The sequence below is a fragment of the Nipponia nippon genome, unplaced genomic scaffold (genome assembly GCF_047370975.1).
Source record: "Nipponia nippon isolate SJK-2023a ecotype South Korea unplaced genomic scaffold, ASM4737097v1 scaffold_4, whole genome shotgun sequence".
NCBI lineage: Eukaryota > Metazoa > Chordata > Aves > Pelecaniformes > Threskiornithidae > Nipponia > Nipponia nippon.
The window spans coordinates 43,258,399-43,275,869 of NW_028262358.1; the positions used below are offsets into that span (position 1 = coordinate 43,258,399).

At 39.3% G+C, this 17,471-nt stretch overlaps 1 protein-coding gene across 1 annotated transcript in view; it reads left to right on the top strand.

Moving 5' to 3' along the window:
* Positions 1-17,471, top strand: part of NID1 (nidogen 1) — a 46,864-nt gene that overhangs the window by 5,708 nt on the left and 23,685 nt on the right. The window contains exons 2-12 of the mRNA XM_009473218.2: positions 1,723-2,022; positions 3,235-3,464; positions 4,110-4,537; positions 5,671-5,820; positions 7,111-7,362; positions 8,484-8,684; positions 9,583-9,828; positions 10,594-10,737; positions 11,836-11,964; positions 15,119-15,262; positions 16,011-16,133. Of these exons, the coding sequence (XP_009471493.2) occupies positions 1,723-2,022; positions 3,235-3,464; positions 4,110-4,537; positions 5,671-5,820; positions 7,111-7,362; positions 8,484-8,684; positions 9,583-9,828; positions 10,594-10,737; positions 11,836-11,964; positions 15,119-15,262; positions 16,011-16,133 (2,347 nt within the window). The remainder of the gene's footprint in view (positions 1-1,722; positions 2,023-3,234; positions 3,465-4,109; positions 4,538-5,670; positions 5,821-7,110; positions 7,363-8,483; positions 8,685-9,582; positions 9,829-10,593; positions 10,738-11,835; positions 11,965-15,118; positions 15,263-16,010; positions 16,134-17,471) is intronic.

Here is a 17,471-nt window from a genome sequence, read left to right on the forward strand (position 1 = left end):
AGCTTGTGGTGCCAATTTTGAGACCTCTGTCCCTTTTTGAGTCATCTGCGTTTGTGGTAGCAGCTCTAGAGTGGCAAGTAAGTGCCTGCAGGTAGCCAGACGTGTCCTGTTATCAGGTAGTCAGACACTTGGAAATATATTTGTATGTGTCTCACGCATACAGTGCCATACACATCTGGAAGAAGGGCACAGGAAAAAAAGCTGAGTCTGAGCAGTTTGTGCACTGCCTGAAGGCATGACGCCTGTAGTCTTGCTTGCTGCTTCTGTGTGTGTGTGAGTCAGCCCTGGTTTGCCAAGGGCGTTTGGCTGTCACACTTGGTCATGCCCTAACATCTGCCTGTATGTATGTATTTATTTCCTCTTTAGTCAGAGGTGGTTCACCGGGAGTCATCATCTCACTGACCAGTTAAATCTCGCTGAGCCAGTATGTATGCATTTTCAGACCAAGAGTGTCAGTTATATGTGTTAATGCTTCCCCCCCCCCCCCCCAAGTAATAGAGCCAGTTTTCTATAAGACTGTGTCGGGGCACTCAGCTGTAAGGGAATTTACAGGGTGGCCTGTATCTGCTGTAGAAATTCTCTCTCCAAGCCTCTATAGCCTCTGGTATAGGAGGTGTGCTCACAGTGTATCTTAAGAGTGAGCAGCAGCTTGTTGCAGTCAACCTTGCACAGTAGCAGAGAATCTCCTAGGAGGATGGTTGTCGTGAAGTGAAAACTAGAGCAGTCCTAGCCAGGCAAAGAGAAATCTGTACATTTTCCCAGAAGACTTTCACCCAAGCTGTTACAATATTTAGCCATGGAGCAGTTTTTTGGGTGGGCGTCTGTGTGTAGATTGGTTCTTTGCTCAGAAGTTCTGTCAGCTTCTGAGGCGGTGCTGTAGTAGCAAGGAAAGCTCAACTGACTCACTTGCGTCCTGACTCCCTAACCAGGTTTTCATGGGAATGACAGAGCCTGTTGTGTCATGACTTACACGTGTGTGTGGGACAAGACAGAGGTGTTCAGTTTCTCCTTTCCTCCCCCCTTTTTTTTTTCGTCGACAGCAGACTTTCTTAGGAATGGGCAGCTTTCTAAACTGTCCAGGTTAAGCATTCTCCTCTGCCTTTACGGTAGAAGCCCAGATTCCCAAGGGGCACGCTATGACTTTGGTACAGCTTCTCCGTAGTCCACTCTGCTTTACGTCAGGTAAGAATCTAGCTCTCTGGTTAACCGAAAAAGTAACTGTTGCGAGTACTTGCTTCATCCCTACTATCCCCAGTCTTGCTATTGTAAAACTGCTCTTCAGGAGAGTAACAGCTAAAACTGAGAAGAGCTTTTGGTCATCTGGGAGGGTCTGTACACAATTCTTGAGACTCATGAAGGGATTGCACTGGGTCTTGGTCTGAGAAAGACTTGGAAACTTGTGAAGTGTGGTGGTTATGTATATCTTTGTTAGAAGAGGTACTAAGTGTCTGAAATTTGAATAGCTAAAATCTTTATTTAGGGAAAAAAGGTTGGTCTATCCGCAAAGTAGACCTCTGGTTTCGGGCAACTGAAATCCCAGGACTCCTGACATGGGCTACAAAACAAAAACTTGGAAAAAAACAGTTATCTTACAAGTACAAGACTGACTTTTGACTCAATTTCTTTTGGAAATGCAGTGAAAATATCGTGATCTAGAACACATAGGTGTGGGAGACAGCCATGTGAACAGTATCTATCTTATAATTTCCACCTCTTTATTAGGTTACCACTAATGGGATTATTGCAGTGAATGAACCTTCAAGTGAAGAAAAATATCTCGGCCAATTCCCAGTCAGTTTTGGGGCTATTGCTCCTTTTATGGCTGACCTGGACACAACAGATGGACGTGGAAATGTGTATTACAGAGAAGATTCATCTTCAGATGTCTTGCAACTTGCATCAGATTATATCAAAAGAGGTTTTCCTGAGACTGCTTTTGATCCCAGCAGCGTTGTCATTGTTACCTGGAAGCTTGTGGCTCCTTACCAGGCGCTGGGAGAAGATCATGCTTTGGAAGAAAAGGTGAATGTTAATCAGAGCTTTAAGACATGTTGGACACATGTTCAGCTGAAGTGTAACACTGTAACCAGTTGTTTTGAAGGCTTGAATTCCTTTGTGTTTAAATGAATCCTGTACAGTTAAGAATGTATTTTGTTGTTGAAAAGGCTGTAGCAAAATAGGGGTTTCCAGATTTTCACTTGATTTTTATTTTACACTATTTTATTCATTCAAAAGAAAATGCTTGAATCTACATAGCTGATTTCTTTGTATTCCTTGACAACTTTTACTTTGAATGTTAAGTGTGATGTGGTAACAACTGAAATGATAGGACATCCTGCCCTCCATCTGTGCAATATAATCCAGTTGGCTTGCGTTTTTCAACAGACTCATTTTGACATCAAGCTATCTAAAATCTGATAGGTGTATGGACTAATAGGAACTTCAGGCTGTGAATCCCTTTCAGACAGATGACATTGCATTCACAAAAAGGTCATGTTTTGTAGCTAGTATTGAATGAAGAAGCAGTTAGAGGTTATTTTTTGTAGTACTTGCAAACCATTTTCCCTTTTTAAACTGTGTTAGGTACTATCCTGCAAAATACGTCACTTTATGCACCATAATTATCCCAGCTGATGAGCCTGCTCACAATGTATAAAGTTAAGAACATTACCACAACTTATCAAGTCTTATTTTATCAAAGATTAATTTTTTGTGCCTAACTTGACACGACCATTGTGTTCACAGTAACGGTTCTGCACTTTGGTAGCAACGAATAGCAGATGTCTGAGGTACTGTCTTGATGGTTCCTACATTATGTAGGAGTGTTCCTGCAGGAAAAGACACTTGCAGCAACATGAAACTTGAACTCTTTAAATATTCTGTTTACAGAATTTTTCTATTTACTCTAGCACATCACCCTCTTTATTTTAAGGAGCTGATATAGCATCCTATGCATGTTACAGAACTTAGAATTGTAATGTTTTAGGCAGCCTCTCTGGCTAGTTCCTAACAGATTGACTTGCCTTTGATAATGCTTTCTTTTTAGTGTTTATGCATGCTAAAACTGCCTTAGCAAAACATAAGCTTGCATAATATTGATTTTTCCTAGGAAGTACATGATGCATTATGTGTGATGGAAATTCTGATTTTGACTTTGTGTTTAAAAAAACATTATTCTGTTGTCTATCTTGATTATTTTTCCATGAGTAAATGGATGTTAAATTTTTTCCACAGAGAAACACATTCCAGGCTGTTTTAGCCTCTTCTGAATCCAGTTCCTATGCTATTTTCCTTTATCCAGAAGATAGTTTGCAGTTCTATAGTACATACTCCAAGAACGATGATGGAAAGGTTCCTGCTATGGTTGGCTTTAGTCAAGCCTCTACAAACTACTACTTTTGGGAAAAGCCAGGATCCTACAATGTCATTGCTAATGAGGAAGACAGCATTAGAAACCTGCACAAGTAAGCTATTTTGTTTGTTTAAACTCCTCAAAAAAACATCAAGGACTTCCGTGTTTTTCTTAATTGTAGCATGAGTCAGTGAGAAATAATAAGATCTCATTAGCCATTGCATATGAGAAACTGCAAAGTCTGACACTTACAAATATCTGCCCTCTTGAGGAATATAAGGACTTTGGTCTAATTTGTCAAAAGTCCATACTTCATTGTCACTGGTAAGAGCTGCTGTGTACTTAGCCCTTGTAAAAATAGGACCACTTAAGACTTTAACTCTTTATGGTCTATCTTGGGCAGTCTTTTTTTGAAAGAAGAAGTGAGGAAGAAGGAAAGGGAATGAGTTAGAAGGTTCTAGTAAGTGTTAGCAAGGTCTTTATGGCCCAAATATCCCCTTCTGTTCTATCACTTTGGAGACAAGAAGGCTAGAAATTCTCAAGAAGAGAGCTCTGGGTGTGGAGAAAAAATGTTATCCAAACTGTCAGGGGTGTTTTATAGCTGAATAAACTGTACCTATAGAGAAGTATGTAGATAAGATAATTCAACAGTGTTGTCCTGATATGTCTCAGTGCAGGATAACATTTTGTGTAGGCTAGAAATACCACACAACTTGTGCTTGATCATTTTGATTTGGCATATGTTTCTCTTTGATAGAAGCAGCAATGCTGGGAAACAAGGTGTCTGGGTGTTTGAGATTGGTAGCTCATCTGACAGTATTGTGCCTGCCAAGATCAGCAATGTTTTGGAGAGCCTAGAGTCCAGTGAACAAGACCAGGAGATGACTTCAAAACCATTTATGTCAGACTATGGCTCCACTGAAATAAGACAGCAGTATGTCACCAGTAGTACAGACAGCGCAGAAGAGGATCAGCACCATGTTACGTATAGCGTTCCTCAGCTAGCTGTAGAAGACTTTCTGACTTCATACCAAGATGTAACAGGAACACCTTCGACTGAGTCTTTTTACAGTCATCAAGATTTCCCCACAGCAAAAGCTCCACCTCGCCAGTTCCAGGTCCAGCAGTTCCCCCCACAGCAACCCCAAGTCATAGATGTGGAAGAATTTGATGAAACTGGTATAGGTAAGGTCTTTTGTACAGCTTGGGTACTTCTAAGATGGATAGGCTGCAAAAAACAGAGGTGTGCAAGAAATTGAACTACTAAAGGAATAATCTGTTTCCTTCTCACTACCTTCATATCTGAAAATCCAGAGACATTTAGTAAGTTTGTGTTATTCATCGAGGTAGTTAACTTGGATGTCACCTCAGATTCAGATCTCGCCAGTCTAGTAAACTAGTGCTCCAGTCAAGCTCACAGGAGAGCACATTCGCAGTGTGTCTGTGGAACATGAATCTCTCCTAAGGAAAGCTTCCTATAGGGATAATTGTATTCCTAAAGCTGATGCATTCTTGGCGGCAACTGATTTCCCCTTCTCTGTAGCCCAGAAGTGTTGTTAAAGGTATGATCTTAAGTTTAATAGCTGCATTAAATGGCTGTTCCTGGTAAGGATTTTATGATCAGTTCTACTGAAACCTAGCTTATTTCCTTTCATAGATGTGTTACTGAATACAGGTAATTTAACAAATGTTGGGAATAGTAACTGCTGTAAGAATTGTTGGCTAGGGTTTCATCGCCTTAAGTTTTACAAGGGTGGGATTAGCAATTCTAACTTCTGAGGACTTGTTTGTAGAGAATGCAACACAGCATGACTGACTGCCCAGATGTTAATTGTTTCCTGAAACAGATGTGAGAATTGCTATCTCCATGACATAATAGGGTAAAATAATTAGGATTACAGGGTGCATCAGTTGGTGTGTGGTCCCGGGTACCATACTGATGTGTTTTGTTCTGAGCTTGGAAAGGCTCCTTTTTGCTTTGGTTTGGAAAGAAGAACAGGTTAAAATTACTGTGTATTTAGTTTTGCCAAGACAGTTTAACAGATCTGTATTAATATGTAATCTGTATTAATATATGAACTCAATAGAATTAAAACGGTTTTCTAACATCTGAAGCCCTGATGTTTTCCGCAAAATAGTAGACTGTTACTTGTATATTGCAAGGTTTGCAAAAATCAATTGCAATTGTTTGTTTTCCTTAAAAAGAAAATGAAAAAAAAAAAACCTAATCAAGTTAGTCTAGAGATGTTTTTAAACTAAAGCAAGGCTATGTGAATACTATGGTAATTACATGAAGTGTCTGGTCTTATTTTCTATAGTGTTTCGCTACCACACAGATGTACAACAGACCTGTGCTAACAACCGCCACCAGTGCTCTGTTCATGCTATTTGCAAAGATTATCCCAATGGATTTTGTTGCAGTTGTATTGCTGGTTACAAAGGAAATGGAAGACAATGTGTAGCAGAAGGTAACTTTTTTGAAAATTACGTACATATGCAGCAATTCCACACGGCATTCTTGAATGAGGCGACCTGTTTTCAATACTAAAAAAGACGTGGTTAAATACTTCTTGAAAGACTTATCACTGAGATGTATTGAAAGGTATTTTAAGAAGTGAGCTATGCTTTCTAAAATGGTGTGGTTTTTTGAATGAAGCAAATTATTTTAGGTGGTCGATTACATGCATTATGCATTTTTAACATGACTTTTAGGAAAAATGAACACTTATATAACTGATATAATTTAATAGATAGTGTAACATCCAGAGTTTATTACTAGAATTAGTCGTGAAGTTCCAACGTGTTATAATCTGATTTGGTCACCACTCTAGAAACAGACAGTTCAAAGGGGACGAACAAATTAACTTTGATCATCAAAGTAAAGAGCATGGCTCCTCTTTGTCTGGCTCTTAAACTTCTTTACTAAAGGGCTAATCTGCCAGATTTTTGTTAGATACCCGTTTAAACTTTGTTCCTGTGTAAAATCCATAAAGGAATTTCTTATGTATACACTTGTAATCCTCATAGTGATTGACTCAAAAGTATAGATGCATTTCAACAACTAAAATAGCTGACTGCAGACTTTGCGTTTTATGAGGCAGGAACGCAAAACCTACTACTTGGCTTTCAGTTCATAAAATTGAATTTTCCAGAGAAAGAAAAGAAGGATCTGATGATAATGGAATTTGAATTTGCACGTAGGAAATTATATACAGAACAAAACTAGGAATCCAAAGTAGCTACTTCTGTAAAACGTGGACAGTCTTAAAACGGTCAATAGTTTTGAGTCAAGACATAGAATAGGCTGGAATAATAGGTCAATTATTCTAACACCTAGTGGTGTGAGCCTTCTAATAGGGAATGAACAAATTTGCATTCAGTAGGTATTGATGTGAAGTGTGATCTTCAAGAAGTTTCTGTATGCCACTTACTGTCAGAGAGACTGTAACAGCTTAGCCTGTTTATGGAGTTATCCTTGCAGACAAAATTGTTAATTAGGATAAAGGGCATCTCTTCAGGCAGTTTTGGCCACTTAGTCATCTGTATAATGGCAACACACACACATGCATGCACGTACCTATGTAAGCAAATTAACACACTGTTTATAGGCAGTTTCCTGTGTGTTGAATTCTGTGAGCATTTGTTTGCCATTTATTTCAACACTAATATCTTTGAGCATAGTGAATGCTCTGAACACATTCCTTGGAGAGTATGTGAGAACTGTCATTTTGTTCTGATGCATTGTATTGATTTGCCAGGTTCTCCTCAGAGAGTCAATGGGAAGGTCAAAGGAAGAATCTTTGTAGGAAATAACCCTGTTCCAGTTATATTCGAGAACACTGATCTCCACTCCTATGTTGTGATGAACCAAGGGCGTGCCTACACTGCTATCAGCACAATCCCAGAGACTTTGGGGTATTCATTACTGCCTCTTGCCTCTATTGGAGGTATCATAGGATGGATGTTTGCTGTGGAACAGCAAGGATATAAAAATGGATTCAGTATTACTGGTAACTTCTAAATTAAAATAATGTTCAAAAACTGTGCTGTGCTTTCCTCTGTCTTAGGAGAAAAGATATGTATTTAGAAGCAATATAGGATGAAAACATGTTTATTCTGAGCTGCAAATGGATTGCTTTGTAATCAAACTTCTCACCATTCTTCTTGTTTACAATGTATAGATATTGGGCTTTTTAATTTACCATCGGTGCAGAAGCACATAAGTCTGTTAGAAAGAAGAATGGCTTGGCCAGTTCCTGAACAAGAAAGAGATTATCAAAAAGGATCTGATTTTTGGTACTAGAGTGTACAGAGCTACTGAAAAAAGCTGCCCCTGCATCTACAAGAGGTCTAACATGTTAATTGCCTGATTGTACCAAAAGAGCAAAAGAGAAGTGAAAATCTGACCTCATGAAGGTCTGAAATTCTTAACAGAAGCAATTCTTGCATGAGATGCAAATGGTTATGTTAACTTATTTGAGGGAAACCCCAGTTCACAATTACAGCTTTTCATGAGAGTCTGAGGCCAAATCTGGTCGGTTGTGCGCATGAATTCCAGCTGTAGATCCAATCTGTTCTAGGAGAACATGTGTTTCTTTTTAAAATTTTATCCTTTACAGCCCTGCACTATGAATTTAGTTGAACATAACTTTTTGTTTTGGGGTTTTCTTGGATTTGATGTGTTTGTTCTGGAATTTACAACATACATTTCACTTGGTTTTGATTTGGAAACAGAAGTACTGGATTTTTATTTTTTTTTTTTTAACTCACTGTATTCCTAATGGACGTTTTCTCTAAAATGTACAACTCCTTTGCCATTTTAACTGGTAGGATACAGCCTACTATTATTAGCTTTGTTGGAACTTTTTTTTAATTAAAAACCCCCTGCTTCTTCAGGCTTACTTGCAATTTAGTGTGTTCAGTGCTTAAGAAAAGATAGTTTCCTTGCAGTAACCAATGCTGTTATCAGTGTACCTCTGGAAGTTATTTCTGTAGAAACCCAAAACATTAGCAATTATGCTGCATCAAAGCTTGCAGAAAATGGTAATTTATATTTCATCTGCTAGAAGCAACACTTCAATTAGGATTCCGAGACCGCTGTTAAGTGGTTTAACTAATACTGTTTCTTTAGGTGGCGAGTTTACACGGCAAACTGAAGTAACTTTTCTTGGCAACAATGAGAAGCTGGTTATAAAGCAGAAATTCAGTGGAATTGATGAGCATGGACACCTTACCATCAGTACAGAAATGGAGGGCAGGATACCTGAGATCCCATCTGGCGCATCAGTCCATATAGAACCATACACTGAACTCTATCACACTTCTAGTTCTGGTAAGGTTGCCCGAGAATGAAATGATAAGAAAGTGCGCATTTCTCAGAGCACAGAGTAAGACAATCTGAAAAACGTTATTTTATTCCCTTCTTAGCGAGCATACTTAGGACCCTTCGATTTATAGAAAGTTGCTTTTTGCCTCTTAGGAACAGGTCCCAAAAGAAGGTGGATTTTGAATGGGACAATGCAAATATTTCTTATCTTTTTATTGAAAGAAAAGTGAGTTTAACTTTCTCTGAACTGATGTTTGCAAAACACTCTTGATTTCCCTTTTCATTGGCCTTATTTTTACCCTGCTAATGGCAGTCGTACAAGTTGCAAAGCTTTTTGTAGGGTCCACAGCTCTTCAGTAGGAGCTGTACTGGTGTAAACCTTTTTGTGGTAATGTCATTAAGTGGGCTTTGGTCTTGCCCGATGAGACTATGCAAACCAGTTATTTACCAGTTTGTGTCATGTAAACTTCATTGCAATGACTATGCCTTGTGTTAGTAACAAACATTTGTCCGTATTATTTGAGCTGAATTTGAACAGCTGCCCAGAAAATTAAGAGGCTTCTAATTCCCGTATCAGTTTCCTCCATTGGCTCTTCAGTACTTCTCTCCTCTCTCTCTCTCTTCCTTGTCTTACACTCTGAGATTTGGTAAGAGAGCCATTCTTCATTTCACTATTTACAGGGGAATCTCCCTTCTTTTGCTTTCCTCTTCCTGGATAAAATTATGGGTGTTTGAACACAGCAATATGCCTATTCTTTTGCATGGAAATATATCCACTTTCATAGCTTCTTGCCTTTGAAATTTGTACCTACACTATTCAGTCTGTATCCCAAGTCTACAGATAGCATTGGGCAGAGTATTTTTGCTCTCTGTTCTGATCAGCTTGTTTGTTGCCATGTTGCAGTGATCACTTCGTCGTCCACCAGGGAGTACACAGTGACAGAGCCAGAAAGGGATGGGGTTGCTTCCACGTACACAGGCGCCTACCAGTGGCGCCAGACCATCTCCTTTGATGAATGTATTCATGATGACTCTCACCATGCTGCTTCTGCTACTCAGCAGCTCTCAGTGGACAGTGTGTTTGTCCTGTACAACCGAGATGAGCAGATTCTGCGATATGCTATGAGTAATTCCATCGGCCCCATCAGTGGTATGTATGAATTGGAAATCTTTCTTTTTCTCTTTTGTGAGTAATTAAGAGCAGGCTTCTATATTTTTTAGCCTGCCTTAGCTAGGTTAAATTAATGAGTTATATTAATTTGTTGCATTAGTCAGTAGAAGTCCGGGTCCATCAACTAAGAAGAGAAATGGGACTGCTGGAAGTTTGTATTTTCACTTGGGGAACAGTATTTAAGTGATTATCTCCTCTTGAAATTCAGTGGAGTTTGTGTCCAATTCCTTCAAGTGCTTTCAGCATACCACATTGAATCTGTTGCTGCTCAGATACATGGAGTGTATTGTTTATCTTTACCTAATTTATAGTTCTTCTATTAATGAATTTTTTTGTATTGACAGAGCAAAGGGCAAAAGGGGGGAATAAGATTTGCCACTGAAACAGCTAGTTTCTATAATTTATCATGAAACATGACATTTTACCTTTGGAAGGTAGGCAGCCTATGAAGTGTATTTTTTTGGATGAGCTGTGCAAGTTTGTCTGTTTGCCCTAAAATCAGAAAAAAAGCAAGGGAGAACTTGAAAATGCATGCCAAGTTGTTGATGAATACAAGAAATGACTGTGCTCACTCTTGTTTCTAAGAAAGATAAAGTTCTACTTAAAATGAACAAACCAAGCTGTTATGAATTGCATTTTGGGTCTAATGTCAGTGGCTGGAAGATGGCTTTGTCAGTCTTGCTCTTTAGAGAGGTTTTTGTGTAGCCATGAGTCGTCATGGCTAAATATGGTCTCTCTTTTCAGATGGTTCTGCTGATATTAACCGTAATCCTTGCTACACCGGTACCCATAACTGCGACACCAATGCGATGTGTCGCCCAGGAACTGGAAATCGTTTCTTCTGTGAATGTTCGATTGGCTTCCGTGGAGATGGAAACGTTTGTTATGGTATCAGAAAACTTCCATTACAAAATGGCAGCTAATGTGGAATTTGTTTTGCTTGGAATGCATTGACCCTCAGGACTAGCCACTGCAGCAAAATGAACTGTCCCGAGAGGCTGGTTTTAGGAAAGATGGGTTAGAGGGATGCTGGGTTAGCTGATGTATCTCAATAATCAACGTAAGCAAGTTTGACTGTTTTGAAGAGTATGTTTTGTTAGCTTGCAAAGCATCTTTCCTACCCAGTTCATCTTTCCATAAAACCTGTGGGAACTTAGCTGTGAGAAATTTACTGTAATGCAAGTTCTGGCTAAAATGAGTCAGCTAGGTTAAAAGTTCTTGAAGGAGATGAGGAATGGCATATGCACATGCGTACAGAGCACAGATATGTGGAACCCATTGAAATAATCTTTTTCAAGATCTGCTTTGAAAATCACTTCTGTTCAAGGAGACTTTTTATTTCCCAGCTCTGTAGAGCTCTGCATTCTTAATGTATTTGGGTTTTGTTTTATAATCAAATCATAGCACAAATGCTTGTTTTCAAGAGGTGAAAGTGTGTATTAATGAAATACGCATTGTCCCTATTAGTTAACGGAGTTGTTTTTTAATAAAAAAAAACCAAAACACAACCCTCCCCCACACTCCAACCCTTAAATCAACTTGGAAATGAAAACAACATCACACTATCCCTCCCAGTCCTCTGGTGCTGTGAGTTGAGCAGCAGTGGATTAGAGATGTATATGGATAATGAAAGGGGAAGTCTTTCCTAAAGTTCATGCTCCCCTAGTAGTCGTCACTGTTTCTGATCACTGTGTAGGCTGCATTTTCTTTCTTAGTGTCTCCTCCTTCCTCTCTGATTTCCTGTCCCTTCCCCATGTTACTCCATTATAGAACCTCCTCTGGGATTTTTTGGTGCAGATTAGCTGAGGACGGAGTTACCTGAAAACTTACTTTCAGGCTACTAATATCTCTTAAGAGGTATGATCTATCCAGGATGTGGTTTAAGTACGCAAGCCTGCTATTATTCGGCAGTTGCATATTTTCTGCTTTTCTGGCATCAGTATTAAACGCATCTTTGTAATAACTGGAATCCTTATAATATTCTAGATGTTGATGAATGTTCAGAGCAACCAGCTCTATGTGGCACCAATGCAGTCTGCAATAACCAGCCGGGAACCTACCGCTGTGAGTGTGTTGAAGGATACCAGTTTGCAGCAGATGGGCGGACTTGTGTTGGTGAGTTTCACATTTCTTAAAAGCACCGCCCACCGGCTTTCAGGCTGTGATTCATCTCACAGAGACAGAAAACAGAGCTTCTAGGATCTGCACTGACTTCTAACGTGAGTTGAATTTAGGAGTTCATGCTGCAGTTAGTGATTACAATCCATTAGGTAACCAAAGAAGGTGCCTGAAGTACTTTGTTTTCATCTCATAAAAATTCCCCATTCAGAATGTTTCCAAATAGAAAGTGGAAATGATTATTGAATGCTTCTGTCCTTTCTGTACCATTATTTAGCTGTAGATTTCACATGGAAGTAAAATTCAAATTGTAAAAGAAGAAAAATTAAAATGAGCCGTTATTTATTTGCTGGTATTTCACGGCATCTCACTTTCAAGATGAGGTAGGGCTTTTCCTGCATTTTCTGTAGTCCTGCGCTTTGGCTTTTTGGAGTTTTGGGTTTTGTTTCTTCATATCTAATCCAGAATTAGATTTAACAGATTAGATTTTAGTTACAGATTCATCCCTTGAACAAGGCAGTGCATAGGTCTAAACCAGGGTGTCTCAGCTATTGCAGGCTTATTCTGAAGTGGTGGTTAATCATGCTGGAAAGGTATTATAACTACAGATCATTTCACTGTTAAAATCTTTGAGATTTGGAAGAAATCTAGCTGGTTTGTTAATGGACGATTAAAACTTCAAATTCAGTAGTTGTCACTGAATTAGTTATTTTTATTTAGCTTTAAAACTTTTTTCTGGAGGAAACCTGAGTTAATCTGTATTTGCTGGACTAAGGTTGTCCTAACAAGGGATATTTTTTCCTGTTTTCTCTGTTTTTCAGTAAAGTTGTAGAAATTCCATTTGTATGGGATGTGTATTGAAACTGAATTTTCCATATAGAAAGAAAAACCATGAGCTTTACCCTTGCGAACATTAAGCTGATTCTTTTGGGTGTTATTTATATTGCAAATATCAAAAGCTAAATAAAAAAAACTACAAATGGCAGATAGAAGAGGGGTAATGACTCTACCAGTAAAGCTGCAACTGTCAGGATAGGATATAGATTAGATTTTTTTTTTGGTTAGAATTTTTGTCTTTGTTTGCAACCTGACAGTAATTCCATACTGACAAAACCTGTATACGCTCTTCCAGTATGGTCGGACCAGTTCCTGTTTCTTTTGGAAATAACTGATGACAGCTGAGGATTACATATGCTTCTGTCATGACTGCTTTGTGGTGGAAGCTTAGTTACCCTTTGATCAGCTAATGCGTTCAGGTCTTTCCTCATTATAGCTGAGACTCTTCTTCAGCTAACACTGAAAAGCCTTCATCTTACAGCAGAAAGTTGCATTACTTCCCTTAAGTGTGTGATTTTGCATGCCATGGATTACATTCCACCACAAGCCCCATTTCTCTGCTCCAGTAAGAATTATCATTCATGTCTGCTCACAGTGCACCCTAAGTCTCCCCTTTGTTGCAGAACAGTTAGAAAAAGCTACTTCTTCTACCAGGACACTGGAAGGGATAGGGCAAGATGTGGAAGAGTGGCTTTATGTTCTTTCCATTATGTCCACCACTGCTCTTTTGTCACTTGGATCTGAAAGGGAGCATTCTTCCCTCCAGCCATGACTCACTGGCTTCACTCTAACACTTTCCCATGAAGTTGATGTGTCACACTTTGAAAAAAGTGCTAAGTAATTCCTTGTCCAGCGTGAAGGACTTCAGTTTGATCCCTTCCTTCATTCAAAAACAAACTTTGCATCCGTAAGACTCAAGAGAAGGAAGATGAACTCTAGTTTCCCAACAGATTGAAAATAAATGTCATGGTAATCTTGTTCCTGTTTCCACAGACAACTTGAACCCCAGAAGGAGCAATAGCTACCCTCTTTGTGCTTTTGCAGCTTGCTCTGGGATACCAGCTCTGACTCAGCTTTTCTGGAACTGCAGCTTTTTCATACCAGCTCTGTGACCCACTGGATAGCTTTAGAAGAGAGTTGTAAATAAATGCTGTTCTCCTATTTGTAGGCTGAGGAATAGGAGGACTTGGGGACTCCCTTTGAGCTCCAGCTCCAAATCTTACGCATTTATAATGCAGTTCTGAATAGATTCTTTTGTAATCTAAAACTTACTTCATCAAACAGAACAGATATAAATGATTCTAACAATGATGTCATCTCCTCCAGAGAAATTTAAAAAAACCGATTGTTTTCAGATCTGGCTCTGATGGCAGATTTTTGTTATTTCCCTGCCGATACCGTGGTAGTTTCCATCTGTGTACTGTGATGAAAGGAGCATTGTAGAGTCTCATCTTGGTCCCCTGTCAACTCCTCGTAAGAACTGTGGAAAGAAAGCCTCAGTGGACTCTCTGCTACAGCAGCTGGAAGTCTGTTTCTAGATGTACACGCTACAAACTCATGTATTTCTGGGCCCAAAATTTTTGTAGTATTTTGCCTTTTCCTATTTTAAATACCATGGTTTCCTCTCCTCTTCTCTGACCTAGCAGGTAAGCATAGGCAGGGCTCCAGTGACTTCCTGAAATAATTTGTGTGTAAAGCAGTGTAATGCCTTCAGAGTCACTGCTGTCAACGATGAGAAAGTTATGGAAAGCTGCAGGACTGGCCCCAGCTTCCACTGTTGGTCAAAAATCTCTCCAATAGTTGACAAATGTGTTTATCTCCTATCTAGTGAGTCACAACTCCTATCTGTTGCCAAGTGACGACAGCCCTGGGTCAGTGCTAGGTTAGTGTAGCGGGATATCTAATAATTCCCAGTGCAGTGAACTGGCCACTTAGCTAACATGTGAGGTATCTCTGTGAGATGCCTTACATTTTTTCATCCAGGGCTCCTTTTTATAAACAAAACTGTCACAGATATTAGGATCTGTCACTGTGGTAGCCTTTCTGCTCTGTTCTATATTAACAAATATCTGTGAAGCGCTGAGGACAATCAGTTCCTTGTAAAACATTAATGAGATTTAGCACTAGTGAAAGGGGAGATCTTGGCAAAAAAAATCCCAACCCCCAAAACAAAAAAACCTCGGTTTCCTTGTTTCCTTTCTCTTCTGTATGCTTTCACAGCTGTTCTTCTCTCCCTATAAACTTATTGTGAACTTCAGACTTTGCAGAGGAAAATTCAAATTTTCATCTCCTCTCCTGTACATCTAACCTGCAGCTGTTGAATACGTCGTGAACCATTGCCAGACAGGCACACACAATTGTGACATTCCTCAGCGCGCCCAGTGTGTGTACACCGGCGGGTCCGCCTACATCTGCACATGCCTCCCTGGCTTCTCTGGAGACGGGCGTGCCTGTGAGGGTGGGTAACATCACTTGTTGTGGTGTTTTTATACTTTTTATTGCACAACTTAGCTAGTCGTATCAATGCCCTGTAGTTACTTGTGATTTAAAGTAGGAAATGTCATAGTTTAAGTCCCTCAGGCAGACATTGCATTAAGCTTTTATCCTTTCCTCCCCTCACTTTTTGAATTCGCTCTTCAGTATTTGAGCTACAGAAGGTCCAAGATGAGGTAAGTGCAAAAATTGCAGTAGTTGCAGTTGGCAGACCGGATCTTCATCTGCTGGAACTGTTTGCACTGTATTGGTTTATATTACTAAGCTAGTGACACGTGATGCTCAGACTATGCAAAAAAGTTATATTCTGTTTCACGGCAATTGGAGTGCAGTGGAGGAGCAGCTTTACCTAACTACATGTTGGAAAACTTGCTGGCCAAATCTTACTTCACTTGCTGTGTTAAGTCTTCTCCTTGAGAAACAAGGGCATATATTTTTAAAATACTGTGTGAGTTAACAGTGCTAGTTACCCATCAGAATAGCAGAGTGAAGGGATTTGCTGAGAGCCAGAACCTAAAATACATGCATGCTTTTTTTTTTTCTTTCCCCTCCTTTGTATTTCTGTATAGATGTTCTTCCAAAGGTCTATAATTCTAACCAGATATCCTAAAATAGGAGCCTGAAAGTAATGCGGCAGGTTTGCACTTTAATTCATCATGCTGATTTGTCCATCAGGAGGAACAGTTATCTGATATTGATCTTTTCTTTTATAGATGTAGATGAATGTCAACAGGGCCGCTGTCATCCAGATGCTTTCTGCTACAACACTCCTGGGTCCTTCAGCTGCCAGTGTAAGGCAGGTTATCGTGGGGATGGTTTCCGGTGTGTGTTAGGAGGTAAAATTTTATAGTTCTTGAAAGTTGGACCAGAAATATAATTTGGGAATTGGAGGACATATGTTAATTTGGTTGCTTTCTGGAACAAATTGTTTATTGTCTTGTTGGGGTCTTTATCCTTTCTCAATTCTTTCAAGTTTTGAACTTCACCAAGCTTGTGTCAAAATCTGTACCTTGACTATTATCACTTCTCCACGATATCCTGTTCAGTGTCCCATTTTATGTTTTGTTTGTTCTGTCCTCAGTAGTTCTCAGCCCCAAGCTGATACTATCTTTTGAAGTTGCCTTATGTAAAGGTTTGACCACAGGTTGATTTGTTTTGCATACACAGTAGTCACTTATCATAAAACATCTGGAACTGTTGGCAATGTAAATGAAATGTAACAATTACAGGAGAAAAGTGAAGGATGAGACCAAAGTACCTGCACTGTTGGATTTAGTGGGATCTAGATGCCTACATGCCACGTATAGCCAGCAAGAGTCCAGAAAGACTAACTCCAGTTTCTAACTAGCACTTAGTTGTTTCTGTATTTATCCAGCTTATTCTCTATTTAGCAAAAAGTTCTTTACCCTGCCATACTTCTGTTCTTGCATTATAGTTTGGGCCTTGAAGTATAAAATTCCTGATCTAGGAGGTATGCTTAGAAAAAGAAAGTAAGGAACACTGAAGCACAAAGGAGTGTTGTTACGGTTACTTTAATTCAAAAGTCCGGCAAACCTACAGGGCAGCACTCAGGTCTTGCAGAATGGTGAATGCTTTCATCCAGGAAATACAGCCTGACTTCTGAGTATATTCAATCCCAGTTCTCCTGCTTATAAGATTCTTGCTGTTGGGCAAAAGACCCTGCACCTCTCAACAGACTGAAACTCAAACTGTGCAGCCAAGAGTAAGAAAAGTGTAGGGCCAAAGGAAAAGAAAGCAAGAAGCAGTGTGACTGAGGCAGGAGCCTGTCTTTATAATTCGGCTTCTGCACTGTGGTCTTAATGATGTCCAAAGTATTTGATGGTTCAAAATTGAGCTGTTTTTTTTCTTTTAATAGTGGATGTGCTGGCTTAAAAGTGATTGTCTGCATGGCATAATATTACTACCTGATACCTTGCTGAAACTTAATATTTTTCTTTTGCTACTGTATTCCCTAATTCTGAAGTTCTGACTTTTTTTTTTTTTTGCACAATTGGATACTCATGTCTTAAAACAAAAAGGCAAAGGATCATTTATAGGAAAGGCATTAAAAAAATCGCAAGGTTGTTTCTGGTTTTAGATCATGTTTACATGACTCTTCATCATACGCTCAACAACATGTGTTACATCAAATCACCGAGTGGTTGTAGACTTTT